Below are 25714 nucleotides of genomic sequence, written 5' to 3'. Positions count from 1 at the left end.
TGTTTGATGTAAAAACTGGACTCACTCTCAATAATAATGAAAATGGGTCATGCATGTGGTCATGAGTCTTCAGTGGCACATTGCTGTTTGTGGTTGTTTGGAGGCAAGTTGCTTCACAAAAACACAAAAGAACTCACTCTTTGGTTAGTTCATGTAAAATGTGCTTAAATTTCACGAGCTATCAGAGTCTTGCATGATGTCATTATTTATCAAATCACCTTATAATCATTGGCGACTGTATCTATTTTATTATGTTCAAAGAAAGGACTGATAAGTGAAATAATGGGCATATCTGACAATGCTGTTATCTATGTCTTTAGGAGAAAATCTTGAAATCACAACTCCTTACAGATTCATACATGTAAGTATTCCGAGCCGGAGCAGGCAACATCAGTTACACCAAACATCTCTCAGTGGAGAGCCAAATGTTTTCACACTTCAACATTGAATTCCTTGTTCTTTTCTTGAAGATCTGTACAGAGGCGCACCTCTCCTTCCTGATGCAGAACCCCATGAAATGAATAAAGCACCACAGCCTATAACAGGAGCCCCCTCAATCCCCCACCCTGCCCCGTCCCCTGGCCTTTCACAGGTAAGGGACTGTTGGTAAGTTAATAACTGTCATTGTACCGGTAAAGGGCATTTGACGACATAAGAAATAAGTGATTCATCTTCATTCTACTTTAGAAGATGAATATGATCTTTCCTTTAGATGACAACATGTGTTTATTGGAAAGCTCTTTCAACATTTTCCCCATTTCTCGATAATTTTACATTCAATGCCGTTTAAAAAAGGAAGGGGAAAAAAGCAAGGAAAAGGGAGATATTTGAGACTGAGGCTCGCAAGTAAAACTCTTACCATTAAAGATATAAGCCACATAAAACAAAATAAGGTACACACAGTTTATTGGGTCTTGTGGACGAAGATGAAAATGCTATCATGATCATGAAGAGGGGAGCCATTAAGCCATTGAAAACGGTTGCTGAAATGCAGAGATGCTGCTTTGAGACCCGTTTCTTTTTCTACGGGCCTGTACGAGAGGCTTCCCCGAAAGTTCTCTTGTGCTGTGCTAATGAGTGGAGTCATGCTTCCGTAGAAATCTGGCGGTAAAGAACCAACCTTAAAGTGCTCCTTCACTTGTGCTCTTCAACAAAGTGCAAGATTCGGGTTTGTAAAAATAAGCAACCAAAAAGTGCCTGGAAAATGGTTGGAACCAACACAGTTTTGCCGGCATCCATGCTGTGACGTCAGAGCATTTTTGTTGCAGTGACGATGGAAACTTTTTTCCGAAACCTTCGTTTTAATGAAAAAACCTCCGGACACGTGAATGACTGGGTAAACTGTAGAAAAATATCTCCCGTTTGCAACACACTCAGCTACGTGTTGACATCCAACACCACCCCATAAATGCTCTTGTTGATATCGTCCACTGTCATTTATTTGCAGCCCCCTTTCTCCCCTGGGCAGCAGCCCCCTTCTGTTGTGTTTGCCACCCAACCGTCTCAAATGAACCCAACGCCACAGCCCAGACAGGTAGGATAACTCATGTTTTTATATCCCACAACACTGACAAACATGAACCTATAAACAGTAGAAGGATTTAGCAGTATTTAAAAATAGCTTGAATATAAGAACACATATAGGTACACTACGAATAACTCAAATCAAAGCTCAGCGGTGGGAGTGGTTTGCTCACATTCGTGGCTAAAAGTACCCATACTTTTAGCCGCAGATGTGAGTATGCCACTGTGAAATATATATATAAAATGTGATTTAACACTTGTGTAATGTTAAACAAATAAATAGCAGTGCTGTCCTTATCGTTCAATAAAACACTAGCACATTTTTCGACGTGTGGACCTGTCAAAGAACAGGGGTCACCAGCGTGGTGTCGTCGGGCACCTGCTCACCCCCAAGGACCACATGAGTAACTGCAGAGCAGTTCTAAAAGTATTTCCCCAGCAATGGGATATTGTGATTGTCTCGGGAAAAGTGCTCATTTGAAAATGTGAACACTGGAAGAAATGTACAACGATAGTTCTTTTTTCTAATTATTGTCAGCAAGGCTGGGCAGTATGACTCAAAAGTATATCAGGATATAAGTTTTTCATATTGGTCTAGACCAGTGGTCACCAACATGGTGCCCGCGGGCACCAGGTAGCCCGTGAAGACCACTTGAGTAGCCCGCCAGTGCCTGGACATTGTGATTTGCTAGTAGAAATTATAATTTAAAAATGCAAACATTGGCAGTACTGTGAGACATTTCGAAACACGATCAAAGTCTGACAATTTAAATCATCAAGTATTAAAAATAACACATCCTCATATTATTGAAGGTATTTTGGACAAATATGTTATTTCAGACGTGTATCAATTTGGTAGCCCTTCACACAATCGGTACACATGAAGTTGCTCTCACCCTCAAAAATGTTGGTGACACCTGGTCTAGACCGATATATGGAGAATAATTTTCTTTTCTCTTTTTAGTCTTGAAAATAAGGACCCTAAAATAGGCTGAAAGTAGGTAATTTATTCTAACATTTTTGAATAAGAAGTCCACGCTACCATGAAAAAGCCAAATGAACTCTGAAAATACAGATTAAATTAACGCCTTTTTTAAACATAATGTGCTTTGTAGGACTGGGCGATATGGCCGAAAAAATGTTTCACGATACAAAAAGTATGATATTTTATGCACTATAAGTTGCTTCATAGAATAAGGATCACCTTAGTTGAATGGCCTATTTTAAAACTGTTTTCATTTATAGGGTGCACTGCTTTCTAAGGTGCATACAATAGAAGCTACATTAGTGGCTGCGGTTGCGTTATGCATCCACTAGATGGAGCTACTCTCCAGAGAATACAATACAAGGTAGCTTTCACAACCACTGCAGCTGTAATAAAGCGCTTTTGAGAAACATTTAAAATACTACAGCCAAAAAAATCTGAATATTGATCCATATATATATATATATATATATATATATATTAGAGCTGTCAAACGATTAAAATATTTAATCTAATTAAAAATGCAACTGTCATAATTAACTCAAATGGACTAAAAAATTAATCGTGATTACTCACACATTTTTTATCATTTCTGAATTTCCTTTTACATTTTTTGTCCTATTTTTCCCCTATTTTAATGCTCTCATCAACATGGAATCATGAATCAGTTTTCTATGTGCCAAATGCAAATATTTACTGAAATAACAATTTCGATTTTCAGTTTTACATGAACATTTTTCACTTGGAGCAGTTATTCACACATAATCTCTCACACAGTATTACTGTCCATCAGCAAGAGTGAAAACAATATTTTGTCACACAACAGCTGCTTTAACAGCTTTTTTTATAAAATCAAAACAGAGCAATATAACATTATAAAGTGCACATCTAAGATAAACTAGTACTCAGCCTATAGTCCATTTAAACCATGGTTGCATACTTTGTTTTTCTCAAGTTTGCTTTGAACACAGCAGTCTGTTTCTGTATGTTTGTTGAAGAATAACGAGACACCGGACACCAGTGTTCATTATGTGCCGCTGTATTGAAAACTGTCCGCCGTACAAAAAAGCGCACGCACTTCCCCCGTGCTGCTGGGGCAAACCATTCTGAAAGGGGATGGGGGTCACTCCCCCTAACACAGTCAGGCTATGTTGATTGTGTTGGTCCTTCTTGTGCGGAAGTCTCTCTACGGTTTTTGTGTAGACCGCATTTCGAATGACTACACTTGGTTCGATGAACACTGGTGACGTTTTATTTTCGCTAGGTCGCTACCACTGTCAGACAAACACAGAGAAGCTCCACCCGCTCGATTTACAGTATATGGACGCAGAACACTGTAACCTTCCACACAAAATAGTTCCAAACAATTAACAATCGTGCCAGTGGCATACATCGTATACCTTTATGATACAGAGAGAGAGAAGAACAGATGACTTTGGTCTTGTCAGTGGAGCAATCGGGCAACTTTTTAAAAGTAAACTTTCCATTCATAAACTCTTTAAGTATCAGTTTTCGGTGTCTCATGTTGCCGTGGCTGGCAAAACAGACATGGGTGTGGACTTCTGCAGCGCGCTTGTTGTTTTGTTCTGGTGTATTTATAGAGCAATGTAACATCCGCTTGTGATGTGTCCCGCGTTAATCTCGCGAGAAAAATTTTAATTAAATTAATGCCAATAAAAATGCGCTAAACTGACAGCTTTTATATATATATATATATATATATATATATATATATATATATATATATATATATATATATATGAGAGAGAGAGCGAGCGGCTGGATAGCTCAGTTGGTAAGGCATCGATTTGGCATACGGGTGGACGGTGGTTCGAATCCCGCTTGGGGGAAAAAATGAGCACATAACACCATCCAGTGTGGGTCCTTGGACAAGATCCTTCACGCTAATGCCTACCTCATACAATGATGAGAGACAATAAAATGAATGACATGCAGGTGCTGGGGAACCAGAGCACCTTGATGAAAAGTGGGCTACTGGAACAAAGCGAAGATGGGTGAGATGCGATAACATGGCTCTGTTGGAATGCTACTACTCAAGCAACCCTAGTAAGAGGGGTTACATGCAGAGAATGTGGGCTGAATGGTTTCTTCGAAACCATTCTTCGAAACCCACAGTCACGGTTGACCACTAAACAACTAGTAACTCAGTGTTCCAACATCCACAAACGGCAACTGCTGTCACAACTTGAGATTGATGAAAGCTGGGCAACCTAGAAACCGATTACAACGGCTATGTGAAGTACCACCTGAAAGTCTCATGGCAAGTGTGAATGCAGCACTGAGGGCGATCCCTACCGTAACAATCACGGAAACCAATGAGCTGATAGATGCTTCAGCATCAGTGATCTTTGAGATGCCTGGCTATAAGAGCAACCATGGAAGCCATGAGATACATTAGCCACCATGGAAAAGACTGTTGGAGACTAAGATCAAGGCGGCTCGGAAAGATGTGAGTCAATTGACGGAGGCCCAGACAGGTGTGATGAAAAGGCCGATACCCGAGAGGTACATCCAGATGACCATACCTGAAGCACTCGAAACTGCCAAACAAAGGCTCCGAGCCTTGTCCAGTCACCTAAAGCGGTACACGAAAGAGAATGAGGCTAGACGAATTAACAGGCTGTTCGCAACACAACCTGCGAAAGTGTACGCTCAGTGGCAGGGTCCGAACAACAGAGCTGACCCACCAAGACTGGAAACTGAAAGGTACTGGAAAGGCATATGGGAGAAGGAGGTTGCACATAACAGTGCAACAATGGCTGGTGACCCTGAGAGAGGAGTACAGCAACCTCCCTGAACAGAACCCAGACATACAGGGAAGAGTCTCACGATATGAAGAACTGGACAGCACCAGGCCTGGACATGGTCCACACCAACTGGCTAAAGAAACTCACAGCACTCCATGAGTGCCTATCAGCACAAATGAACCAGCTGCTGAGGGATGGGACTCACCCAGGATGGCTAACCGAAGGGCGAATGATCCTGATCATGAAGGATCCCTCAAAGGGTGCAGTCCAATCCAACTATCGGCCAATAACCTGTCTCTCCACAACATGGAAGCTCATGTCAGGCATCATTGCGGCTAAGATAAGTGGACACATGGATCAATACATGAGCGAAGCACAGAAGGGCATTGGTAGAGATACCAGAGGAGCCAAACATCAGCTCCTGGTTGACAGAACAGTTGCACAAGACTGCAGGTCCCGACGTACCAACCTGTGCACAGCCTGGATTGATTACAAGAAAGCTCGACTCAATGACTCAATGCCACATACATGGATCACTGAATGCTTGGAGTTGTATAAGGTGAAAAGGACCCTAAGAGCCTCCGTTGCGAACTCGATGAGGATGTGCAAAACCACACTTTAAGCCAATGGCAAGCCACTTGCCCAAGTGTCCATCAAATGTGGCATATACCAAGGTGATGCACTCTCCCCACTGCTGTTCTGCATAGGACTGAACCCCCTAAGCCAAGTAATCACCAAGACAGGCTATGGATACCGCCTCAGAAATGGAGCTACAATCAGTCACGTCCTCTACGTGGATGACATAAAGCTGTATGCTAAGAGCGAAAGGGACATAGACTCCCTGATCCACACAACCAGGATCTACAGCAGGGACATCGGGATGTCATTCGGGCTTGAGAAATGTAGTCGGATGGTGACTAAGAGAGTAAAGGTAGTCTGCACTGAAGGGGTCTCACTCCCTGAAGGAACAATAGCAGACATTGAGGACAGCTACAAGTACCTCGCTATACCACAAGCCAATGGCAACCTCAAACTGGCAACAAGGAAAGCGGCTACGGCCAAATACCTCCAGCGAGAGAGGCAAGTCCTAAGACGCCAGCTCAATGGCAAGAATAAGACCCGGGCAATAAACAGCTGTGCCCTGCCAGTGATCAGATACCTTGCAGGAATAATAAGGTGGCCAAAGGAAGAGATTCAGACCACGGACGTTAAGACCCGAAAGCTCCTAACCATGCATGGAGGGTTCCATCCCAAATCCAGCACCCTGAGACTGTACGCAAGCCGAAAGGAAGGAGGCCGAGGACTAGTGAGTGTGAGAGCCACTGTCCAGGATGAAACATCCAAGCTCCATGAATACATCAAGGAGAAGCCTCCAACGGATGACGTACTCAGAGAATGTCTCAGACAATGGGGAACAGAAGATGAGGCGCTGGAAGAGGGACCATCATGGGACGATAAGCCCCTACAGGGGATGTACTACCGGACCATAACTGAAGTGGCTGACCTCAAGAAGTCCTATCGGTGGCTAGAGAGGGCTGGCCTGAAGGACAGCACAGAGGCACTCATCTTGGCTGCTCAGGAGCAGGCCCTGAGCACCAGAGCCATTGAGGCCCAGATATACCACACCAGTCAAGACCCAAGGTGTAGGTTGTGCAAAGAGGCACCTGAGACGATCCAACACATAACTGCAGGGTGTAAGATGCTGGCAGGGAAAGCCTACATGGAACGCCATAACCAGTTGGCTGGCATAGTCTACCGAAACATCTGTGCGGAGTATGGACTGGAAACCCCAAGTTCAAAATGGGAAACACCCCCGAAGGTGGTGGAGAATGACAGCGCGAAGATCTTGTGGGTGTTCCAGATCCAGACTGACAAGATGGTAATGGCGAACCAAAAAGATATCTTGATCATAGATAAAGGGCAGAGGAAAGCCGTTGTAGTGGATGTAGCGGTCCCAAATGATGGAAACATCAGAAAGAAGGAACACGAGAAACTCGAGAAATACCAAGGGCTCAGAGAGGAGCTGGAGCGAACCTGGAAGGTACAGGTGACAGTCGCGCCTGTGGTGGTCGGAGCACTCGGGGCAGTGACCCCCAAACTAGATGAGTGGTTGCAACAGATCCTGGGAACAACATCGGACATCTCAGTCCAGAAATGTGCAGTGCTGGGAACAGCAAGGATACTGCGCAGAACCCTCAAGCTTCTTGGCCTGTGGTAGAGGACCCGAGCTGAATGAGGGACGGAGGACCCGAGCTGAATGAGGGACGGACACAACCCGAGGGGTGAGACAAGGATTTTAAAAATATTATATATATATATATATATATATATAATATATATATATATATATATATAATGAGGTGCATCGGATTATGAGGCGCACTGTCGGCTTTTGAGAAAATGCTCTTAGGTCCGCCTTATATTGTGGAAAATACGGTATTTCATATCAGTCAATGTTGATAATTTTTGATTTTTTTTTTTTCACACACACACACACACGCCCGCTTGCGCTCAGACACACGCACTCATGTGGGTGCCCACCAGTGCACTCGTGCACATATGCATGCACACCACAATGAGCAACAGTCGGAATGGGCTGAAAATGAACGAAAGCTAAAGATACAAACAAACGAATCTTTTTTTTCCCACCCCTTTCCTCCTCCCACCCCTTGCGGTCGACTTGGGACCATTTAGCTATGTCCCGGTCGATTCTAATAGACGTATTGGGCAGCCCTGCCTTAAAATAAGAGCTAATTCGCTGGCTATCTTAGCGCTTAGTGCTGTTGTTTGCGCATGAGCGGTGATGCAGTCATCTGATTGGCTGCCCTCTATGTCAATCAAGGAACGGGATTGATGATAGGCTGACGTAGTACGTTCTGTGTATTTAGTGCCTTCGTTTGAATGGCATCGCCACTGATGACGCTTGTCATGTGAGAGCCCGGGAACCGCATTGAACCAGCCAAAGAGCCGCGTGCTGCCATGGTCATGGACAGAAATGAGCACTTAAGGGTGATTTTTAAAATGAAAGAAAAGTTTCCAGCCAGAGTCAAGGCTAACTGACGAGCAGCGTGGGATCATTGGTGAACACAGCTTTACTAAGACTGTGAGGAAGCGGCAGACGAGTTACGACACATTTTGTAAATGGATTGTGGATGCTTGGGCTCGCGAGTCTGCTTGCACTGTTGTTTGAGCAAAAGCCGGCATCATTTCTGTGGAGCTGCACAGCAACGAGACTGACTCTGACAAATAAGCAAGGGAACCTGGCATGTTTGATGGAGAACAGAAGATGAGGACTTTGATGGATTTGTAGAGGAGAATAGAGTAAAAAATAATAATGTGAGCACTTACTGGTGTTAAATACTTGCTTGTCACAATTCACGACTCGGATGATAGTGGAGCATGTCTCTGGCTTCTTTGCTTTGCTTGACTGTGGTGGCGTTTCTCTCAAACTGTCCCACCTTATTGCTTCCAATTAATGCATCTCTGTCGTCTTTGTGCTGCTAAAGGGAAGCTTCAGATCTCTCCAGGTAACTATTCCCCCCCGACCCTATATTACCATCTTGAGGAGTGTGAGTATATATCTTACTTATATGTTGACTGTTTGAATATCTATTTCTATCTTCATTGAGTCAACTATGCAGCTATCAGGCTGGGGGAGTCTACTTCACCCGTCCTAGGGCTAATATCAGTTAAATCATAGTCTATTGAATGTGACTTGATTTTATTTTCACTTCACAGAAAGGTAACCAGATATATAATGAATGTCTGCTTCTTTTCCCCCTGGTTTCCAAGCTCAAGTTTCACTTCGTTTCTCTACTTCGCGCAATATGGCTTTGTATTGAGCCAATGGTCAGCGTGCTCACTTTGCTTTCTCTTCGTCTATCCTTCCTCTCTGGTCCTATCTACTCTCTAGCCCTACTACGCCAACAGAACAAGTCTGCCTCCCAGCAGTGGGCATCGAGGTGTTCTAACCAGTAGTGCCCCTCGGTCTGGAACTCCCACCCATGTCTACCAGCCACACCCTGGTTCCCAAATGATGGTGATCCCAGGACAACAGTTGCCTTTACCGAGCTCACCACAGGGGGCTGCATATTTTATTCAAGGACAGGTATAATAATAATAATACATTTTATTTATAAGCGCCTTTCAAGACACCCAAGGACACTTTACAATAACAAAAAACACGGTAGAGGAACTACTCCGGGGATTGGAGGGTGGGTGGAGGTGGGGAGTGGGGGGGCTGTTGAAATCGTTTTTGCTTTGTGGTGATGTTTACAAAAATAATTTTACACTTCGACTATATTGGAGTTAAAATGTGTCGAACTTTAAAAAGAAACACATTATTGAGACGATTTGGCCATCTTAAGTCACAGTACTGTACCTGAAAGATTGATCAATTTCTCATCTCTGAGTTCCCTACACCTGCCTTAATGTATCTCCACACGGCTGACATCACTCCTACACCACCTGCTTGGAAGGTATTTGTCCGGCTGGTCAAGTGGTACTGGAGCTGTGGTTTTGGAGCATAATTATGAATATAACAGAATTACAGTACCAGTGCTGATAGGAGCACAGAAGTACAGTATCGGTGCTGTTAGCATGACTGGTATTGGTCCATATAATCATGACTCATGTTCCGATTGCAATTTCTCCTCTGTTAACCTTGCTGATTTACTTCTTTTTTTTTTTTTTTTTTTTTTAAAGTACCGTTCACCAACCTACGTAGCCACACACCAGCAATACCCTGTACCAGCTGGAGCTCCAGGTTTCTACCCAGGCACCAGCTCGTCCGAATATGGTAATTATGGTAAGTCCGAGCCACTGCTTAACATCTGGTTATGGTTCTGCATCAAACAGTACATATTAAAAGTTTGGGTGCACCTTCTGGAGGTAGTCAAGGCTCATCGTACAGCAAATATTCAACTGACCCCTTCCCACCAGACATCTGAGCAATGCTTTCAAGCTAAGCAATCTTGATGCTGCTCATCAGCAATAGGGAGCTTGGAATAGAAAGTTATAGTTATCTATATAGTATGGATATGTAAGTGTATTTTATAGGTCGATAATTTGCTTGTTGGATTCATCATTATTAGAGCCATTAGGATTTTTTTTCTCTGTTCAAGCAAGTTTGTTATTTTGAAACACATTTCTCAGTTTTTATTACTTGACTTTTTGATTGTTGCTCAGTGTTGTGTGCTTTGAGTCAAAACTAAACAAAGCTTTCATTTACTGCCTCTTTAAGTCATTTGGGACTCATAGAACCATAGCTACATACATGCCCATTGTTCTTCTTTCTGTTTACAATGGCCCAAGCAGGACTCCCTGTTTTCTCTCCAATGTAAACACTAGTTTTCTTCACTAAATAAAAATGAACATTCCTTCCTCACACTCTCTCTCAGAAAGTTCCTTCTGTCCGGCAACAGTATTTTTTTCAAAGTAATTTTCACTGCCGTTCTTTCTGCAATCCTCACCAACAATGCATACATCCTGATGTTGTCTTAGGTTACTTAACGTTCACACTGCAGCTCAATTCAGAATTTGTTTTGCCCTGACGTAACACGTTTCTGATTTTTTTTTCATGCAGTGTGAACAATAAGTTTATACATACAGTATATATATAAAAAAATATGTTGCTAGAAATTGCATGCAATGAGTCTACACTGACATGCACATCATCAAAAACCCAATATTTCTTCCATGCGGGTGGGGAAGGGAGTGCTTGGGAGACTACTAATGTCGTCCGTGACTCTGCAGTGTTGTTTTGAGTAACCATTTTCATCTTAACGTTTGACTTTGATTTAATCCCACTTGAAAAAGGATGCATAAAGGGACATTTGTGGTGATAGTAATTCAGCAATGCAGCCACTTCATTTATTCTTTGGTAGACGCGTCCATTAAATGAGGTGATGGAGTAGCGTCACATCATATCTCCAAATGATATGCACCGACTCCCGCCTCGCTACTCTGGCGATATGAGATAATAAAATGAGCTTCCACACACGGAAACACATTTACTTCCCTGAACACGTTGCCATGTGTTGTTCTTTGTGTGCATGTGTATCACATCACGGACACGTTGCATTCACATTTAAATTTGCATTTGTTTTGATAATGTAACAAAAAGATTGGATTTAACAAAAAAAAATCTAAATATGACATCACGCACTGTAATGTGAATGTAGCCATAGTTTACAAACTGAAAAGGGGTCTATAGTCAGGCCTTTAAAGTGAGACCCTGATTGGGCTAAACGTTGGCACTTATATAACAGGTCTGAATGTAAACATTTTGTCAACACTTAAATTCACACCCCGAATATTTTTTCAAGGTTGTTTTATTTTGTGATGAATTTTAGCAACGTGTAATGCCCCCAAATCGGGAAGAGAGTGCTTGACTGACATATCAGCAAAGAGGAGGCAATCATAGTATTATTGTTTCCTGACTTTGTCTGTCACAATCTGTGGCACACACCTTTCCTAAGCCCTCAGTTTCAAATAAAGACCGGAGAGAAAAGAAGACAGCTTCTTTAATGATCCCACAATGGGGAAATTCACTGCAGCAAACAATAAGATACAATATTGTTCCAAACGTAAAATAATGACAGAGTCATTTTGGCGGTCTCATTCATAAAACGTGAACCAAATGCCAATTTATATTTATTAATAACTTATTTCAAGTGTAGAATTGAATGTTTATGTAAGGCTGTAGTAGATTTTAGCAGAGGTAGCCAGCATCCTTTGTTTGTTTTTGTCAAAATATGACTTAGGCCATTATTTTAAGAGGGTGACTAAAAGAAAAGCAATTTAAAAAAAACAGAAGAGAGGGAAATTTGTTTTTTTTTTGTACTTGTGAGATATACTATATAGATAGATATAGATACTGTATATCCATAGATATATCTATAGTTAGATATAGATATATCTATAGTTATATAGATATAATATAGATATAATAACAGCAGGCAGGCCCACACATCTTCCTTCTGTTACAAGGGAGGAGTAAAGCTGAGATCCGCTGGAAGAGACAAAACTTAACAGCGAAAGAAATCATTTTGGGTGGACACCTGTAGAGGGGGCAGGAAGGAGTTTAAAAAAAGGGCATTCAAAAGACCCCTCCTCTCCATTTTGCAGTCGGGTAGACATAGAACATGGGGAATCGCGGGTCTCACCAAATGGATGATTCTCAATGTAGGTGTCGTCAAGATTTACGGTCTCTCTTTGCAGCCCACCTCCCACCCTTTAACTGCTCATGCACCTGTGCTTAATGACTCATATCTCATGCCTCTTATTTATGGTATTGGGACATTGTCCAAAAAAAGTGACATTTTTTCCTCTGGCTTTCTGGTTGTGAGCATGCTCTTAGTCTCTCTTGGTCTGTCCTTCCTTCCCTCTTGCAACCTATCGTATGTGGCTTTTGACTATATTTAGGCTGTGTTGCTCATGGTCAACAATGCCGGCTCAGTAATGTGAGTTGGACTGTAATACTTTCACTAGTGGAGAGTCAAGCATGTGTAGTTACCGCTGAGCTGAAAGAGAGGCCTTTTCAGTCTGAACATTTTGTACGCCAATACTTCCTTGCCTTTGACTAAGAGCTGAACTGATGAGGCCATTTACAAGGCCAGCTAATATCAATGAAGAACAGGATGTGTTGTTGACATTATTGACTGGGTGAACCAACACCCACACACACACACACCATTACTTAAACCCCCAGTTCCAGGTAAAGAACAGCCGCAAAGCGTAAAGCTGCCTCCACCTTAAGAATAATCAGCTAATCAGAGGCACCTAAACTGTGGTAGATGTGTCCTGACACCCAGTTAACCTGAGCTTGAATGTGACTAGTTCATTCTAAATCAAAGCCAGAGCTCAAGCTCGGACAGGCAGTGCACAGCTGAGCAACCACAAAAACTCAGTTGTTTTTCCTTCCCCTCACAAAAAATAAAATAACATTAAAAAAAGTTAAATTGAGTTGTATAGGTAATGCATCACATTAATGGTAGAAAAAGTTGTCCAATGATTTATCTCGGTCTCAATTTTTATATTGCAGAGCCTGGCACTTCAAAGGGGTGTGTAGACTTTTTATATCCACTGTACGCGTCAATGTGTGTAACAGACTGTTAAAAGTCAAAGCACAAATGGCAAGTTGCTTTATTTTTCAAGACACATGGGCCTGCTTCACTTAACCTAAGTGAAGCAGGCCCATGTACAACGTTGGGGCCTAAGCACCAGGTAGTGCAAAGCCTCACTTTAGAATCATAATCACAATACTCCTTTTTTTGGCCTTTTATGTTTAAAAAAGTACAAGAACTGCATTTCCTTGTAATTGGAGCCATTCTAGTCCGATGGAAAAAAAACCCCAAAACAATAAAAACACTGTAAATAAATATACATTATGACCTAAACACAACTGTACAAACTACACAGTGTTATTAACCAATACAAAGTGTCCAGTTGTGCAGTGTGTAACCAATTTATGTCCTGGTCTAGGGCCTAAATCATAGGTGTCAAACTAAGGTCCTGCAGGGCCACTGTCCTGCATGTTTTCCAAGTCTCCCTGTTGCAACACACCTGATTCAAATGATCAGATCATCAGCAAGCTCTGCGGAAGCCTGACATTGAACCTGTTCATTTGAATCAGGTGTGTTGTAACAGGGAGACTTGGAAAACATGCAGGACAGTGGCCCTCCAGGACCTTAGTTTGACACCTAAACATTCCCTAGCACTCACCAATTTTTGTACCTGTACGTTTATCCTGGTGAAAATCTCTGCATTTTAGAAAATAATTAATAGTGTATTATAAATACCGGTAGGCTAAAATGTTCCCCTTCCCCCTAAAAAATGTTTTTTGCACCTCATATGAGTAATTGTGTCTTTATAGATGGTGTTGCTGTGTGCTGCTTTTATGTCTCTGTCATGGGCTTGTGTTAAGCGTCATTAATTAAATGACATGAATTAAGCCTTGGAGTTTTTATTCATTGTATTCTGTCTCATCCTCAGCTGAGGCCTACTATCCAGCCCAGCCTCAGTTTACTTCCCCAGTGCCGGCGCCACCCGTCGTCATGAACCCTGCCCCTCAACAGCAGCAACCACCACCACAGTCTCAGCAACACATCCACACCAAACGCGAACGTAAACAGGTCAGTGTTCTATTCATACGAAACATGTGGCAGAAAACTTCCATTTTCTTCCCACAAATGTATCAATATATTTAATTATTTGTTTTAAATGGACCTCAACTGGAGATATTCACTGAAACTCTCATCACAGTGCTAGCAGGGCCGAAATATGGTATTTGGTGCTTTATTCAAGGACACCTCAATGCTTCTTGGGAAGATTTCCAGTACTTTTGCGTGAGCACCAGGTACCCACAACGAATACACGAGTAGCCTGCAGGCCTGTTCTAAAATAAGCTCACCAGTAATGGGACATGGCGATTTCTTCAGATTGTTACAATACATTCTATTGTCGAAGTTATCATTTAAAAATGGTGAGTATTGGCAAAGAATTACAGAAAAATCATTGAGTACCGATATTCATCTGATTCCTAGTTATCATGATAAATTACAATGAATAGCATTAGCCTGTAATAATGACATAACAATAAGTCACATTAAAGAAGGTAATTTTAACAAATTTATTTTAAAAATGTATTATACTGTTCACCGTTCGCATTACTCAGTGCGCTCTCAGCTGCAAAAAAAAAAAAAAGGGCTGGTTCGTGGTATGTATATATTTGCAATGTTTTAATCCTGTTTACAGACAGGTGGGATTACATTACCTCAATATCTGCGTTGAGCTTCGTTTTTTTTGCCTTGAGACTTTGACTGGGACCCTTTTGACTGCTTATCAGTGACTGGTGTTGTCTGTGATTGGACTTTGACTTGGTTCAGGGACAGCCATGAAAAAGAAGCATTTAGTAAATAATGTTTCACATTGCTTGAGTTTGTGGTTGCACTTCAGCTTTAAGTTGAGGTGCAATTTATGAACAAAAAAAAGTTTTTGTTTTTTGTTTTGTTTTTTTCTCACGATTGAATTTCGGCTGGGATAAGCTTCAGCAAGCCCCCGAACTCCGTGAGGATAACCAGCTCAGATGATAGATGGATGGATGGGTGGATATTCTGTGCCATTGATTGAAAATCTAAAAATAAATCAGATTAAAAAAAAATGTATGCACAAAGAACGACAAGACTATTTGAGAGTGGATTATATTTTGGTTAAATAATGTGTATGTTTTACAGTGTGTTTTTCGATTGACAAGACACTGATGGCATATAAAATCGTTAGCTTCTTAATTGTTTTCTTAATCCAGTGTTCATCTATTTTGCGCTCGCCATGTCAAAGTGGAAAAACTAGAGGGGGAGGGGCTGTGGGACGTGTCAGCACATTGCTCAGCTCCACGTGGCCAACTACTCCCCCCCTTTTGATTTTTGTGGCACTCCCTCTTCCTCTTCCGCTAGTTTCCTTTGCTCTTGAGTAAGTTTGCAGCATGTCGGCTGTGAGGAAGAATGAGCAGAGAGGCTCATTTTGCAAGTCGCAGCTCATTTGATTATAACCTTCCCTCTCTTTGAAATGCCCCTATTTTTTCGTTCTGCTCTTTGCTCTGCTTCCCTTGTGGGCCCCTTTAACTGTCTGTTAGTCTCTGTGGGCGGGAGTTGCACATTCCAATGCCATAGCTTTAGAAGGCCAGTGACCATCCTTTTTTCTCTCACTCCTCCCTGATCTGTTCATCAAATGAGAGAGACAGAGAGAGAGAGAGAGACAGAGAGAGAGAGTGAAGTTCTTAGCTAGTCTACTTGGAGCAAAGCACAGCCCAGCCCAGTCCTCCTCAAGTTGGGACAGTTGAGATTTGCTAAAACATTCCACCACACACCTGCTTTTACGATGTTTAATGTCAAAACTGGAACTGGCTAGAGCAGCCATTCCATTCCAGGGATCAGAATACTCGGCACGGAATAGCTACCAATGGACTGGGCCCAGCAAAGGTCAGTACAGTAATGGCAAACAACCATTTTGTTTTTTGGGAGTCAAACTTTTAAAGGGGAGAGTATTTGTTTGTGCATACTTGCTCAAGGATAAGTTTGATGTTTTTGTCTCATGACTGTGCATGTCACTTTATTTAAGAGCATTCTGGCTCATACCAGTTTCATGGCTGCGCTGACTCTCCAGAATAAGCATGTAGCGAGTCAGTGAGAGAGAGGAGGGGAGGGAGTGTTTCAAAAATGTTTGTGTGGCACTTAATGTGAGGGTGATTGCACTTCTCCCAAGCAGCAGTTCAGTGCGTGTGAATGCAAAACGATTGTGAAGTCCGATTGCGACCTGTCTTAACAAAACACGAACATTTTCGCAACCATTGAAAACTGCAATGGGAGTTTTGTTAGGTATTTTAGTTCCAAGTGCTGTAGAGAATTGTATTGGGGTTGGATTCGAGTGTTGCATGTTATAATGTGAGAAATGTAATGCTTATTGAGTCATAGGACAAGCAGGAAAAGCTGACGATATTAGGCATGCACGATGAGTGATTCTTGTCTGAGGTGTCCACTGTGCTACCCCAGGAATTTTGCTCACATGACTCTTTTTGCAGCCCAACACAACTGTGCAATCTATGTAAATTACCGGTATGTCCTTATTTCCTTCTGTTGGCTTTGCATAAGTAACAATTTGGCACCTAATTTCCACTATTTTCCATAGATCCGAATAAGGGACCCAAACCAAGGAGGCCGGGACGTCACAGAGGAGATTATGTCAGGGGGCTGCAGTGGATCAAACCCAACTCCACCAGAGGTAAGTTTTTGTCGACTTAATTTAACTTCAGTGTTTTTTTTTGTTTGTTTTTTAAGATTTCATTCATGAGCATGCTCCCCCCCCCAAAAAAAAAATCTGTAAATTGTTTTTCGTAACAGACATACTGTACATGAATCATTTTGGGAGAGAAATTGGAATACGGTTTGGATTACTATGGATTCTTCAATCTACGCACCAAAAATACAAATTCTTCTGTTTGTACAGACTGCCATATCAGGATCAGACACAAGATTGGTCCAGGCCAACTGTGAGAACACCCCAGCTGCCACTGATCCAGCAGATGTTAGAGCAGGTGAGTTCTGTGTGCAGACACTCTGTTCTACTCCAATTCATGGAGGATTTAAGTGCAAATAATATCCTCAGGCCGCACTGATCAAGCCCCCGTCATATTTGCACTGTACAAAACTAAAAGACCTATGACGACTAAAGAAAATGAACTCATACCCGTAGAGACCTTCTGAGTAGAGTGACATGAAATGACACCAGACTCAGGTTAATCTGCAAATTTACCGTATTTTCACGACTATTCGACGCACCGTACCAATGGCCGCAGTCTCATTAATGGGTGACATTTCTGTATTTTACACATACACAGGACGCATCGTACTAATGGCCGCAGTTTTACAGTGGTAAAACATACGCCAGCTTAAACATACGGCATGCATGCGCGCACTCTAACACGTTAGCTTGAAGCATACGGTAGCACGCCAAGACATACAGATAAGCTAAAAACACGTTTTTAAAAAGCAGAACTGAGTTCGGGTGTATTTTATTTAGCCATCGTACAATGTTCTCACGTTTTCGATCAATCATCACCCAGAAATCCATCAAAGTCCTCATCCTCTGTATCAGAAGCAGAGGACTGCACATCTCAGTTGTCATTGAATGCATCACATGCTAGTGTGAGTTGCTACGCATTGCCAAGCGGAAAGAAGGAGTAGCAACAGCAAAGTCAACATTTCTCTCGTGTGAAGCTTTCCCACATTTGAAAGTAAAGAACAGAGCGAAACATGGTGGCAGCGCGTGTGTGTGTAGAAAGAATTGAACAATTGTGCAAGTACCGTAATCCATCAAAAACGCCGCGTTCCCTCTCGTTGTTGCGTATTGTGGCGTAACTCGCCAAGCGCTGCCTCTCGCTCTTTGTAAAGTTGTGTTTGCCACCGATCATCCATTGTTCCCATGCCGTTCGCAACTTTACTTTGAACGCCCGGTTGATGCCAATGTCCAGCGGTTGGAGTTCTTTAGTCAAGCCTCCGGGAATAACGGCAAGCTCAGAGTTCATTTGCTTGACTTGTTTTTTCACCGCTGCTGTGAGATGGGCACGCATGCCAAAAGCATAACCGGTGGCTTTAAGTTTGAACTGAGCTTCGTAGGCGTGTCTTTTTGTCGAATTTATTTTCAGGGGTTCTTAGAAACCAAAACCGGAGTTGTTTTGCAACAATGCACATTGCCACACTGTCTATACAAGTGTTGGTACTGGCTTGAGGCGTCCCTTTAGCGTCCAACACGCCCACCCTTCACCATTGGCGGACTAGCTTGCCTGTCCTCTCTCTGTCTATACTTGAAGAAAAATTTGTCATGCAAGTACAAGTGGGTGCCCAAAAATAATTTTATATCAAGGTAAAGTTCATTTATTTCAACAATTTGTGAAACGTGTGTTATATCAGTTCACCACACACGAAGTGACAATTTTCAGCCTTCATTTGTGATGAGTGTGGCAGAAAGCCATAAAAGTAAAAAAAAAATGTATTTCACAAAATGATAAGATGACAAAGTTCAAGGCCCCCTGTGTCCCAATCTACTAATTAATGAAGAGCACCTTCAGAGGTTTTCCTCAGCCTTTAAATGGTCTCAATCTGGCCAAGTGAGTTTCAAAAACATGGAGAAGACTCCAGACTTGACGGTTGTGCAGAAAGCCATCACTGACACTCTCCATAAGGCGAAAAGATCTAAACAAGAAATCGGGATGCCCACAAAGAAGCGGGAGGCCCACAAACTGTGTTAAGAGGAAGGGGAAAATGTGGCCAGAAGAGGCACTCAAGTGACAGGGATGGCCGCAACCTTGAGAGGATTGTCAAGCATTGGCGATTCCGAAATCTGGGGGAGCGTCATCGGGAGTGGTGTCAGTGCATCAAGAATCGCCACATACAGACATCTGCATGACATGTGTTACAGCTGTAGAATTCCATGACTCAAGCCACTCCTGAACCTAAAACAACGTCAGAAACGTCTGTGCTGGGCTATGAAGGAAAAAGTACAGGTCTGTTGCCCAGTGGTCCCAAGTCCACTTTTCAGATGAAAATACAATATTATTTTAATTTGGAAGTCAACACCTCAGAGAGAAGGAACACTGGAGAAGCACAAAAGTAATGTTGTTAAGTCCAATGTGAAATTTCCCCGGTCAGTCAATGGTTTGGGGAACCATGTCATTTGCTGGGGTGAGTCCATTGTCTTTTATCAAGTCCACTGTCACCGCAACTTTCTGCCAGTAAATTTTAGAGCACTTCATGCCTCCCGCTGCTGATGGGCTTTTTGGAGGCTATGATTTTATTTTCCAGCAGTATTTGGCACCTGCCTACAAACCCAAAACTATCAAGATCTGCTTTTATGGCCATGGAAGAACAGGTATTGTTTGGCCCACAAACTCACCTGACTTGAACCCAACTGAAAATGATCGGGTATTCAAGAGGATGGTGAGGGAGCAGAAACATTGAAATGCAGACGTTCTGAAGGGGTATATCAAAGCAACTATAGCATATGAACTGTGCCAAAGGCTGATCGCCTCCATGCCACGCTGTCTTAATGCAAACGGAGGCCCAACAAAATAGTCGAATTGTACTTAAATACACTTTTTAAAGGGCCAACATATCTGTATGGTATCCTTTTATGTAGGTGACATGAAATATTGAGATTTTGTGAATTCCTTAATTTGAGTGTGTTTTTCTGCCATCATCTTCAAAACTGAAACAAATAAAGGCCTGATATACTTCACTTTGTGGTCAACCAATATGAGGGTCATTCAATAAGTAAGGTGAATTTTTCAGTACATATAAGGACTTCTCATACCGTCGCTCAGAACACTTTTGACGTTGTCACTTTCAAACTTCGTGCCAACTGCTGAGGCAGCTCAAGAAAGTCATAAAGAACAAACGCAGGAGGGGTCATCAGTCAGAACGAGTCATCCTGCATCATGACAACGCAAGGCCTCACACAGCAGCCCAAACGGTGCAGACCATCAACGAGCTGGGGTGGGAACTGCTCCCTCATGTGTTGTGAGCGACTGGCTGAGACATCAATCCAAAGATTTTTACACTGGGGGAATGCGGAAGCTTGTACACAGATGGGAAAAGTATTTTACAGTGCTGGAAGACTACAGTGAAAAAAAATCGTAAGCTTCTATCTGTATTAGAAGTCCTTATACTGAGAAATGCACCTTATTTATTGAATAACCCTCATCTAAGATACAAATTTCGCTTTTTAAAAGAATGATTGAAATAAATTGACTCTCCCTTCATATTCAACTTTTTTGTCACCCATCTCTACTAGCTGTGCTACATGCGACAACAGTGTCATATTTTGTAATTACATCCTTAAATGGCTGGCTGTGTGATACAATGGCGAGAAAGTTGTTCCGAAATAAGACAGGCCAGGCAACATTGTGTACAAAAATGTCACTTCTTAAATGACACAATTCTGACCATTTTTCAGCTGTTTGGTAACAGTAATCACCGAGTGGATAATGGTCACTTAAAATTACATACATATACAAATGCAAACATAAATCATGTCAAATAATTAGATGCAAATGTTGGCTCATCTCTAAGTAAATGGTAAATGGGCTGTCACTTGTACAGCGCTTATTGACCTTTGGAACTCAAAGGGCTTCACACTTTAGAACAACCATACCATACGCACCATAGAACCCCCAGAGCAAGATACTGGGGGTTCAGTATCTTGCTCAAGGACACGTCAACATGGTCGCAATGGCCGGGAATTGAACCTTCAACTTGCATTACTGCATGCATGTGAATTTGGCATAACGTGCGGTATGTGCAACACGAAATAGACAATAGATAGTCATAGTTGAATTGCCCTTTGACTGATGACAATAAATTCAACTCAACTTTATTTATACCATACTTTCACAACAGCTGCAGCTGTAACAAGTGATTGCCGCGGCTGTTAGTGAGGAACATACACACATGCAGAAAGAATTGTTCAGTTCTCCAGTTGAAATTAGCTCCAATTGAACTGATTAAAAATTGTTGAAACATTTAAGAAATTTAGACATGTATACATGCCTGCCTGATATGGGTAACTTTGAAATGAATGTAAATTAACTCCCCAATCCCAATGACCCCCCTCACCCCCCCAAAAGATGACACAGGCACAAAATCTGCTCAACAGCAAAGTTTTTGCTCTTAGTTCCGCAGGGGAAATTTACACAGAAGTCAGTAAAGATGTTTACCTTTCAGTTTGACGAGAACCCAAGTTATACAACAAATGATCACGATAGAAGAAAATGTTAGGTTTGATATGTGGAGGATGTCCAACTGCCCAAGCTCATCAGCACCAAGAATGGACCTATTGTACATAAAATGAAAAAACGTTTGAACTGAATGATTTGATATTGTTGGAACTTGTACAAATTCTTTTGATTTTTATGACTTTACAGATGACAGAGGAAAACGTTTGCTGCCTTCTTTGTCACAGCCTCCTGATATTGTTCAGGATGACCTCACCCCAGCAGAGGCTACCTTGTCTGACATGAATAATAAGCCAACTACACCGTCTGTAATATCAGAAACCCCTGTCAGCACAATTTGTATTCCCCCCCTTGCTCCCATTGTTGCCATTACAGACATAATGTTCACTGCCACATCTCCCAGAGAACTAACTCCAGAGCCTCAATCTGCGCCTGAGGTGCCTGCCTACCCTGCACCCCTTCCTGATCCTATGCCCACCTCTGCAGTTCAGGAAAACCCAGAAAGGACAGCCACAAATCTTGAGGATGTGGATGTGGTGACTAAAAAGAAAGAGGAGGTACATTCAGAGGATGCTTCATCTTTTATGGACAAGTCTCACACACTCTCCTCCTCTGCAAATGGTGTGGCTATAGATGTGCCAAAAAGCCCTTTGGTGATGCTGCCATCTAGTCACCAGGAGTCTTCTCTGGAGTCTCCCATTGCTCAGCCAGAGGAGCTCTGCCTTTCCAATGGTTTACCACTTCCATCCCCCCAAGACCCAGAGTCCCTTGACGTTAGCGCAGAACAGCATGATGATAGCCCCATTGCTGAGCCTGATATTTGTCTGCAGCCTGTCATTAAAACTTCCAAGGCCACCAGGAAGGCAGTGCCTACATCACTTGTTGAATCAACCATAGCGCCTGCTACCGAGTCCGTTTCTACCATCAGTCCAGAGGTTCCTACTGAAACAATTACCCAGGCAGCATCTTCCCAGCCTGAGGCTGAAGAAACGGTTCCGCCTGTTTCTCAAAACACCAGTGAGGATACCATAATGCCTCTTTGTACTGCAGGAGCAATGTCATCTCCACTGGTGGCTGGCTCAAAAGATGTCCGCGTCCGAGAAACAGTGACAAGTCCTCCCCAGACTGTCATTACCCTTGTAGAAACTACTATGCAAGGTGTGTCATTTACCACCTATCGACAGTATGCTTTACATTTCTTAATTATCTCTGGATTTTTTTTTTACATGATGACTTTGTCCATTTCTGTAGCTGTGCCAAAGAAAAAGAGGAAAATGAAGGATTTGAATAAAAAGGAGGCAGTGGGAGATCTATTGGATGCATTTAAAGAGGTGGGCGTACATTCATCTGTTTCAACCGCTCCATGTAATTAAAGTCCATGTGAATAAAATACAGTGAAATTGCCGGCCCACTTTGAACCATTCACACATTTCCCCCATTGTTCCAGGAGAAAGTAGTTGTACCACCAGAGGTTGTCCCAGCAACATCAGCTAAAACTGAGCCTCCCGCTGCATCTCCAGCATTAGAAGACAATGACTTAACTTGGGAGGACAAGGAGGATAAGCTGGATACTGAGAACATTCAGCCAAACCCTCCGAAGCAGACGGCAACTGACAAGGAATATCAGTATAAAGAGGGTAGGTACATTATCCCAGTTGCTGCCTTCTCAATTCAGTATGAACATATAATTTATTTATCTTCCCCATATATGTACATAGGTGTTTTTCTTTTCCTGAAAAAAAGAGTTGTCATGTATAGTATATCTACCGATTGGTTGAAAGTAGTTTAGTGGAAAGGTGGTTATTTTAAAAATCTGCAGTGTTGTCATATTTTACATTGCATAATACTGTGGTGCACATTTACAATGGGAGACAGGTCTGGACTGCATGCAGGCCATTCCAGTACCCGCACTCTTTTACTACAAAGCCATGCTGTTGTAACACTTGCAGAATGTGGGTCTGGCATTGTTTTGCTTTAATAAGCAAGGTCATCCATTAAAAAGACGTTGCTTGCATGGCAGAAAATGTTTCTTCAAAACCTGTTTGTACCTTTCAGCATTAATGGTACCTTCACAGATGTGTAAGTTACCCATGCCATTGGCACTAAAACAGCCCATTATCATCAGAGATCCTGGCTTTTTAATTTTGCGTCCATAACAGTCCGGATGGTTCTCAACATCTTTGGCCCGGAGGACACAGCGTCGACAAATTCCAAAAGCAATTTGAAATATGGACTCGACAGACCAGAGAATACTTTTTCCACTTTGCATCAGTCCATCTGCGAGGAGCTCAGGCCCAGAGAAACCAGCGGCATTTCTGGGTGTTGTTGATAAATGGCATTTGCTTTGCATGGTAGAGTTTTGAGTTGCACTTACAGATATAGCGCTGAACTGTATTTACTGGCATCAGTTTTTTAAATCATTCACTCCCAAAGACGTTTTTAAATGTCTTTTCAGACTTGGTATAGAATTGGCTGGTACTGAATCAGTTAAGTGTTCCTGAGCCCATGTGGTATCCTTTGCACAATGACGTTAGTTTTTGATGCAGTGCCTCCTGAGGGATCGAAGGCCACCAGCATTCAAAGCTAGTTTTCTGCATTGCCGCTTCCATGCAGTGATTTCTCCAGATTCTTTGAACCTTTTGATGATATTATGGAGTTTAGATGCCGAAATCCTGAAATTCCTTGTAAGTGTATGTGGAAGGACATTGTCCTTGAACTGTTTGATTATTTTCTGATGCAGAGATGAATCCCGCCCCATCTTTGTTTGTGAATGACTGAGCAATTCAGGGAAGCTCCTTTTATACCCAAACATGGTATCCACTTGTTCCCAGTTAGCCTGTTCACCTAATGGATGTTCCAAACAGGTGTTTGATCAGCAATCCTCAAGGTTCTCATTTTTTTGCCAGCTGTCCCAGCTTTTTTGGAATGTAGTGGAGCCATAAAATTCAAAGTTAATGATTATTTGCCGAAAACATTGAAGTTTATCAGTTTGAAGATTGAATATCTTGTCATTGGAGAGCATTCAATTAAATATAGATTGAACGTGATTTTCACATCATTGTATTCAGTTTTTTTATTTTTCCACAATGTTTTTTTCTAGAACAATGGATGCCAATCAATCCGGAGGAGAAGAAAAAGTATGACCGCGCGTTCCTTCTGAGATTTCAATTCATCTCTGCCAGCATGAATAAGCCTGAGGGTCTTCCTGCCATAAATGATGTTGTCCTAGACAAGGTACAGCCACGGACACTAATAACATATAAAAAAACTTAGTAGTTAATGTCTTTTAAATTCTTGTAAAGACAAGAATTTAAAAGCAAAAAAAAATAAAAACCAAGTCTGTTGTATTTGCAAACAGAAAAACATGACCGTGCTAAATCTTTAATAGTTTGCTTTTTATGATCAGCACATCTACCTTTCTATTAAGGCTAACAAGACTCCTCTGCGCCAAATTGACCCCAGTCGGCTGCCTGGGATTAACTATGGTCCTGATTTCACACCTTCGTTTGCTAACCTTGGCAGGCCAGGTTCAGGAGGAGGAAGTCGAGGACCAGTAAGTTACATTTTTTTGTCATGATCACAGACTAGCTATTTAGTAGTGTTGTGTCATTATTTTGTCCTCTCACTTTCCCTCTTTCCTATTAAAAAAAAAAAAAATTAAGCCTCCCGGTATGGGTGTCGGTATAGGTGGTCCGCGTCGGTCTCAGCAGATGCAACGGAAAGAACCGAGGAAAATTATTACCAGCATGTCTCTTAATGAGGATGTCAAGCTGAACAAGGCTGAGAAGGCATGGAAGCCTTCCCTGAAAAAAGCAATGCGTGGTTGTGCTGGAGAACAAACAGTGGAGAATGATCCAGATCAACTCAAGACACAGGAATTATTTAAAAAGGTCCGCAGTATTCTCAACAAACTGACCCCGCAAAAGTTTCAACAGCTAATGAAACAAGTGTCAGAACTCACTATCGACACGGAGGAGAAGTTAAAAGGTGTCATAGACCTCACCTTTGAAAAGGCCATCTCTGAGCCAGACTTTTCAGTGGCCTATGCCAACATGTGCCGCTGCGTTATGGGGGTATGTATCAAAAACATACTAAGAGTTACTCCCTATTTAGACACCTTAAGTCTAAATGACTTCTCATAAATGGAAATGG

The 25714-nt window shown here is 42.2% G+C and overlaps 2 protein-coding genes across 13 annotated transcripts in view; one reads left to right on the top strand and one right to left on the bottom strand.

The window, feature by feature from the left end:
• The window catches only part of ap1s3a (adaptor related protein complex 1 subunit sigma 3a), a 95285-nt gene extending 75978 nt beyond the window's left edge, over window positions 1-19307 (bottom strand). The window contains exon 1 of the mRNA XM_052079120.1: window positions 19296-19307. The gene's annotated coding sequence lies outside the window, so the exon portion shown is untranslated. The remainder of the gene's footprint in view (window positions 1-19295) is intronic.
• Window positions 1-25714, top strand: part of LOC127609103 (eukaryotic translation initiation factor 4 gamma 1-like) — a 38392-nt gene that overhangs the window by 2071 nt on the left and 10607 nt on the right. For 3 of the 12 annotated variants that reach the window (XM_052078794.1, XM_052078798.1, XM_052078795.1), the window contains exons 2-16: window positions 321-361; window positions 471-592; window positions 1448-1534; window positions 8784-8804; window positions 9191-9385; window positions 9982-10084; window positions 14272-14411; window positions 16963-17055; window positions 17281-17368; window positions 21752-22720; window positions 22814-22893; window positions 23010-23199; window positions 24663-24796; window positions 24990-25115; window positions 25225-25635. In XM_052078794.1, the coding sequence (XP_051934754.1) occupies window positions 518-592; window positions 1448-1534; window positions 8784-8804; window positions 9191-9385; window positions 9982-10084; window positions 14272-14411; window positions 16963-17055; window positions 17281-17368; window positions 21752-22720; window positions 22814-22893; window positions 23010-23199; window positions 24663-24796; window positions 24990-25115; window positions 25225-25635 (2712 nt within the window). In that variant the 5' untranslated portion in view covers window positions 321-361; window positions 471-517. Of the gene's footprint in view, window positions 1-320; window positions 362-470; window positions 607-1447; window positions 1535-8783; window positions 8805-9190; window positions 9386-9491; window positions 9756-9981; window positions 10085-12333; window positions 12463-14271; window positions 14412-16041; window positions 16257-16962; window positions 17056-17280; window positions 17369-21751; window positions 22721-22813; window positions 22894-23009; window positions 23200-24662; window positions 24797-24989; window positions 25116-25224; window positions 25636-25714 lie in introns of those variants that run through there. The other 9 variants (XM_052078799.1, XM_052078796.1, XM_052078800.1 and 6 more) reach the window with 9 other exon arrangements.

Source organism: Hippocampus zosterae, chromosome 10 (assembly GCF_025434085.1).
Source record: "Hippocampus zosterae strain Florida chromosome 10, ASM2543408v3, whole genome shotgun sequence".
Taxonomy (NCBI): Eukaryota; Metazoa; Chordata; class Actinopteri; order Syngnathiformes; family Syngnathidae; genus Hippocampus; species Hippocampus zosterae.
Note: the sequence above shows the minus strand (reverse complement) of the source record. Positions and strands in the feature narration are given on the sequence as shown.